Source organism: Notothenia coriiceps, unplaced genomic scaffold (genome assembly GCF_000735185.1).
Source record: "Notothenia coriiceps isolate Sejong01 unplaced genomic scaffold, NC01 NC01_scaffold00037246, whole genome shotgun sequence".
Classification (NCBI taxonomy): domain Eukaryota; kingdom Metazoa; phylum Chordata; class Actinopteri; order Perciformes; family Nototheniidae; genus Notothenia; species Notothenia coriiceps.
In genome coordinates this window covers 7,991,559-7,998,239 of record NW_011369947.1, presented here as the reverse complement: position 1 = coordinate 7,998,239, position 6,681 = coordinate 7,991,559, and the positions used below count along the sequence as shown (strand labels likewise).

General features: G+C 43.1%; 1 protein-coding gene across 1 annotated transcript in view; it reads left to right on the top strand.

The window, feature by feature from the left end:
* The window catches only part of LOC104966356 (ADAMTS-like protein 2), a 6,607-nt gene extending 2,009 nt beyond the window's left edge, over window positions 1-4,598 (top strand). The window contains exons 2-7 of the mRNA XM_010795545.1: window positions 52-61; window positions 846-865; window positions 954-1,109; window positions 3,178-3,348; window positions 4,113-4,289; window positions 4,374-4,598. Of these exons, the coding sequence (XP_010793847.1) occupies window positions 52-61; window positions 846-865; window positions 954-1,109; window positions 3,178-3,348; window positions 4,113-4,289; window positions 4,374-4,556 (717 nt within the window). The 3' untranslated portion in view covers window positions 4,557-4,598. The remainder of the gene's footprint in view (window positions 1-51; window positions 62-845; window positions 866-953; window positions 1,110-3,177; window positions 3,349-4,112; window positions 4,290-4,373) is intronic.
* The last annotated feature ends 2,083 nt before the right edge of the window (window positions 4,599-6,681 follow it).

The following is a 6,681-nucleotide window of genomic DNA, read 5'->3' as shown; positions in this document are numbered from 1 at the left end:
ATTATTTATGGTTTACATATTATTTGCCGAATTCGGGAATTTTAGATAGAGACCATAAGTGGTATTTGTAGAAATTTTCAACTGTTGGGATACAATCATACGTATTGGGATCATTTGTATTAATGTGGACCGGAGGGAGAGGGTGATGAGCATAAGTTTCACTTTCCTTTTTTATTTCAATTCCAACTTTGGTCATGAAGAATATGTTTCTCTGTTGTCCACGTTCATAAAGCATCAGAGCACGGTGCATAGTCTCTAGATGAGTTTACAGCAGTCCCTCGTTCTTGTTATACATCCATGTTGTAGTCCGCTGTATAGAAAACTGTAGTTTCCATAGTTTCCCCACAGCAGCAGACGCACATTTATGACGTCCGCTGGCGCATCATAAACACGTCGGATAGTGAAAGTGCAGTCGGATTCTCTAAAGTACCGCAGTCCCTTCTCCTAAATCCTTTTGAATTCTCCTATCCACTATCCCTTAACCCCGTGACGTTTCACTCAGAGGTCAAGGAATAGACGATAGGGTTAGACCTTAGGAGCTGATTTTTGGATTATCCGACCGCAACCTTTGTTTCGTGAAAGGCTGGCAGAGGGTGCGGCCATAGCTCTGGGCGTGGCTACTGGGTATGAGAAATCTCCAACGAGGCGTTTTGGGGAGGTATTTTCTGTGTTAGAGTTTTACTCCCTACAGGGTGTACTTTGAGGGTTTTTGACTCTGCAGACCGTTTACATGCATAAAAACCTTCATAACACACAAGGGGACGTGTAATAACCGGAAAAGCATGACATGGGACCTTTAATATTCTGTGAAAGCACCAATAGTTAACCCCACAATATCGTGCCAGTATGGATATTGAAATCTTTGGTAAAATAAAATAGATATTTGATTTTCTTGCCCAGACAGAAGTAATAACTTAGAAACATGTGTGTCTGTGTACCTCTTCTTGTTCTAGTGCCTTGCTAAATGTGGCCGCAAAGCTCAGGTGACCCGTGATGTCCGCTGCTCTGATGAGACCCGACCATGTGACCTGATGACCAAACCACCAAACATCAAAAACTGCACCGGGCCGCCCTGCGAGCGCCACTGGACCGTGTCAGAGTGGGGGCCTGTGAGTGTCTTACTCTGCATCAACACAGATATACTGTCTGACAAGATATACAGCTCTGGAAAAAATGAAGAGACCGATGCAAAAATGTGACAAATAAAGGATTTATGATTATGATTCTAATGCAAAACCAGATACGGTTGCAATTTTATCTTATTTTTTACCAGCGCTGGATGCAGTGGCGGCTGGTGGAAATTATTTTAGGTGGGGCTATTGTAATGGTGAATAAACTACACAGGGAACATTTTGAGAAATGACCTTTTAAATGATGACTTCTGGTGATGTTAGAGATATGAGAAGACTGATCAATACCTCCATAATCTTCAGTGTGGTTAGCTATGAATCTTCCAAAACTTCCAAACACCTTGTCCTGGACATAGTTTCTTCAGTAAACTGTGCAACAGTACAGTAGGCCCACACAAACTGCAGAACACCGGTTCTTTGGGAACACTCAAATGATTGAATTCCCATTTAAAATCAGGAGACTAAATACGAACATTATATGCAGACACAGACGTGGTTCAGAAACACAGAAATATTAGAAAACAGACCATTAAGGCAAAAAATCTAGTTTGATGGATGCTGTCAAAACTCAACAACAATAATATGTGTGTGTGTGTGTGTGTTGATTTATCACGGGCACATAGTATCTGTCCCCGGCTGTTTGAAGAGCAAGCATGGGAAACAAAAGACAGCGTTTACCTGTTTGCATCCAGCTAGTCACACACACAGTTACAATCACACTCCCCGTAATTTACATCATTAATAGATAGTTTAGCTTCTCACCATCATTTGCTGTGGCCCACTGATGTTAACGATCGTAGCTGAAAGGCTGCCTGTCAAACGTGAACATTCAGCCACGTGACTCGAAAACTCTCGCAAGAGTTTTACACAAGACGGATCCTTTCTAGCCATAAACCTGCACCGGGCGCTGACATTGGCGCCCGGTGATCATCAGATTTGACGACGCTGATTGGCTGAAATTATGTTTCGGAGGCATAGTTTACAGATAGCAACAGTCAGCTGCTAGTGGCTGCTGCTGCACTGGTTGAGGGCTCCTCTCTTAGCGCCCAGAAGAGAGAGGGTAATCATACACGGGCAAGGCCAGGCAGGAAACATGTGACTTTAGACATCGTAACACAATTTTAAATGAGATTTGATTGTAGATTGTACATTTTACTGATACCAATTATATATTTACCTTGTTCATTAAAAAAAAAAATGTGGGAAGAGGTGGGGCGGCGCCCTTAGCGCTCCTATGGGCCGGCCGCCACTGGCTGGATGTGTGTTTTGCCTTTTACCACCATGCTGCTTGCTGCTGTCAATATAATATTTACCAGCCAGGACTTGTTTTCATCTTGTGTCATCATGGCTTTTATATGTCTGCCTGTGGACACATTCTTTCACCAGACAATTGTATTATGTACACCTGTGCCATTCACAGAACCAATCAGAAGAAAAGCACATTAAACCACTTTCCAGATATTCCATCTGACTCCTAGCGGAAGCAATTAGCTCTTCCATTCCCAGTCAGTGATCTTACGTTGCTTCTGAGGAGAGGAGGGAGCCAAGGCTTATATCTCCTTTTCTCTATAAATCTTGACCCGACTCTCGCTCTTCGTCTCTTCGGGTTACCCTGCATCCTCTGTGTCCTTCAGATTTCAGTGGGGATAGTCTTTGTTCCGAGTGCTATTCCTGCTTTAGCGCGATTAGCTTTTCCCTGGTGTAAACAAGACAGTGTGTCATACCTCTGTTAAATTCATAGAACATGAGATCTTGTTAGATACTTTACTTACAATAAATAAGTGTTAACATGACTTTATCTGATGTGACATGGCCTGATGCAGTTGATTCTCTCCTCTGATGTGGTGTGATGTGACGTGATGCCACTTATATTCATGCAATGCTACATTTGTATTAAATATGATGTGAGGTGATCTGACTTAATGTGACAAGCAGCATTTGACCCCAAGCTTTATTAAAAGACATGGCTCAGGAAGGCCATGATGGCAGTAGGAATGCATTCTCTGGATAATGAATCAGCTAGTTTGACCCCTGACACTCGTTGCAGTGCTCGGGGTCGTGTGGCCAGGGAAAGACGGTGCGTCACGTGTACTGTAAGGCTCCGGAGGGTCGCGTGGTTCCTGAGAACCAGTGCTCTGCGGAGGACAAGCCGCTGGCCATCCATCCCTGTGGTGAGAGAGACTGTGCTCCACACTGGCTGAGCCAAGACTGGGAAAGGGTGAGACACACATTCACAAATTCTGTTTATTATTAGACCTGAAACTGTGAATTATTTCTCATAACAACATTGGAATTATGTAATCGAACTGGTATTTTAAAGGTCACCTATTATGCAAAATCCACTTTTTCATGTCTTTTATACATAAACATGTGTCCCCTCTGTGTAAAGAGACTCTGAAATTTTCAGGAGAAAAGATTCGCTCTCTTTTTGTCCTGATCCATTTATATAAAAACCTGTCTGAAAATGAGCTGATCAGATTTTGGCCACTTTATGATGTCATAACGATTTTTTGGCTTGTGTAACCATTAGCCAATCACCAACCAAGGTAAACCCCTCCCCCCCCCCCACCACACCTTATCACCTAAATCTCCTCCTCGAGCATCATTGTGTTATTTTTAACCAAATCTCTCTCAGAGGGGCACGGGGAGGGTTCCTTATTTTCATCTAAAGTAACAGACAGAGAATCAGCACTTTTGAAACAGGGCTGAAACAGAGGGGATTATGGGATGCTACTAGTATCTGTTTGGTATTTCGAGCCAAACACTTCAGAGACATGTTTTGTATATATCTGAGACCTATAATATATTGATGAAGAACAGTATAATAGGGGACCTTTAAGGGTTAATATTCTCGAAAGGAATAATGATTTGGTAGTTATGTGTTAAAAGTGAGGCACAATTGTTGATCTCTTTCAAAAGAAGTCCGTTTGAATGTCTTGAAGAGAACAACAAAGTCAGATATGGATAACCTTTTGTCTGTAGTGTAACACAACCTGCGGTCGTGGCGTGAAGCGAAGACTTGTCCTGTGCGTCGGCATCAGTGGTGGAAAGTTCCAGACCTTTGATGATGAGGCTTGTGGGGGAAGCGAGAAGCCCGAAGAGGAAAACACCTGCTTTGAGAGGCCGTGCTTCAAATGGTACACCACCCCCTGGTCTGAGGTGAGGTCTGCACCCACACAAACCACCTCTGATATGAAGGGTTTATCATCAGTGTATAACGGCTCTGTTCCTGTGTGTCCTCAGTGCACTAAGACATGTGGTGTGGGTGTGAGGATGAGGGACGTCAAGTGTTACCAGGGCAGGGAGCTGGTCCGCGGCTGTGACCCCCTCACCAAACCTGTGGCCAAACAGACCTGCACTCTGCAGCCCTGCCCCACTGAGCCCCCAGGTAACACTTCAGGGAACCCAACCTACCTTTTCATCTAAACTTTAAAAAAACAAGGGCCTACAGAAGCTCCAAGGTTTGATCTGGCAGCCCAAATGCGGAATCCGCTGACCAGCACGCAGCTCTGAGTCCAAATAGCGGAACTTTAAAGGGGACCTATCATGCAAACTGCACTTGTTGATGTCTTTTATACATACATATACCGTCCTGGTTGAATGCACTTATTGTAAGTCGCTTTGGATAAAAGCGTCTGCCAAATGAATTGTAATCTAATGTAATGTAATAAATATGTGTCCCCGGCAGGGTAGGATTTTCACGGCGGCCATGATGGCCATGGCCCCACAAATAATTGTACGTCCTACGGCCACGATGGCCTTTGGGCCCCTCACACTGTTAAAATCTCGAAGTTGCTTTAAAAGCGTCAGAACAGTGGTTTCTGAACTGCGTTATGCTGCGTTCACAACGGACACGATGCGAATATTCGCATTGCTCTAACCGCTGTGTTTACTCCTGTCATTCAAACAGGATGCGCTAGAGAAGGGGCGGGGCTTATACCCATGTAAATACTGTGGTGGAAACCAACTACGACAAAATTAACCTATTTTACCGTGATTTAATTGTAATTTCAATGATGCTGAAGTAACTAAATACTAATAACGGCTAGTAAAAACCATGCTTTGACAAGTGTGCAGACAAGACGGCAGGCGAAAAACCTTTTAAAATGCGCGTTTTCTGAATGGAGATCGGATCGATCAGGCTAAACTAACGTTGTAGCTGCTCCGTCCAGGGTCCAAACTCACAACAACGTCCTAAAGACAGAATTAAAGCAGCGACTGTATTCACCATGACACAGACAGCCTGTGTTTTGTACATGTTTAACTTTTGTCCAGTTCCTGAACAGATATGAGGAGCTGATTAAAGACACACACACACACACACACACACACACACACACACACACACACACACACACACACACACACACACACACACACACACACACACACACACACACACACACACTTTTGCATTTCAAAGTATTGCTTGTTCATACAGTTGAATGTTGGAGCTTCACTGTGCACTGCTGAATGATGTATGTGCAGAGTTTGACCCTTGAAGGCTGTTTCTTCTGCTCTGAAATGGAATATATTTGTTACATATTAATAGAACTTTAGATTTTTTGATTTGATTTTGGATTTGTGAATGGGAGAAGTAGTAGATGGAAAACATACCAAACACTAATTATTCAAAGTAAAGTATTTCATTTTATATACGGTAATACTAAGGAGGCATAGGCCTATATGATGATATAATGTTTGACGTTATTGATATTAAAAAAGTGATTTGTTTTCCATGTCATTCGTGTGTTTTCTTATCAGAAAGTGAAGTTATTTATTTGTAAGCTCCAAATTCAAATGTTTCCCTCAATGGCCTTTGTGCCCTGCCATGTGGCCTTTCCGCCCTGAAAAAATGTGTGACACCAAAGGCCAAATGGCCTTGTCCCTAAAATGACGACAATTCAAGCCGGTCCCCGGTGTGTCAGGGAACTCACAAAGTGTCAGAAAACAAAACCCTCTCTCTTCCTCCGTACCCAAATCTCTAAACACGGGGGGTACAACGGAGCTGATCCAGATTTGCGTCCGATATGACGTGGACCGACGGCAAAGTTGTTATCAGAAACAATGCCTGACGTGTTTTGGATGTAATATGGTCTTTGTTNGGAGGCGGGCAGCGTCAGGTAAAAAAAGTTATTTAGCCTTCCCAAACCTGAGCCTCACGCGCCGCCTATGGCCATTAGCAAGCATCGCTAACACTCAGAGCTAACCTGTAATGGAGAGAGTACATGTGTAAAAAAGCAGGAAATAAAAAAAGGAACTCACCTTGTGGTAAACCCGCAAGAGAAAAAGCATTTGAGCTCCATACTGTTTCAGAAATAATCTTTGATGTGGTTTGGAACATGATATGGCGTTTAATCACGGCAGAATCTGCCGGTAGAATTCTGAGCAGGCACAAGCTCCCCCTTTTAGGGATGTCTAAAATGCATGATCTGTTTGGTATTTTGAGCAAAACACATCATAGACATGTTTTATATATTTTTATATATCTGAGACCCATAATATATGCCTAAATATAGCATAATAGGAGACCTTTAAGGCACTGTCCCCC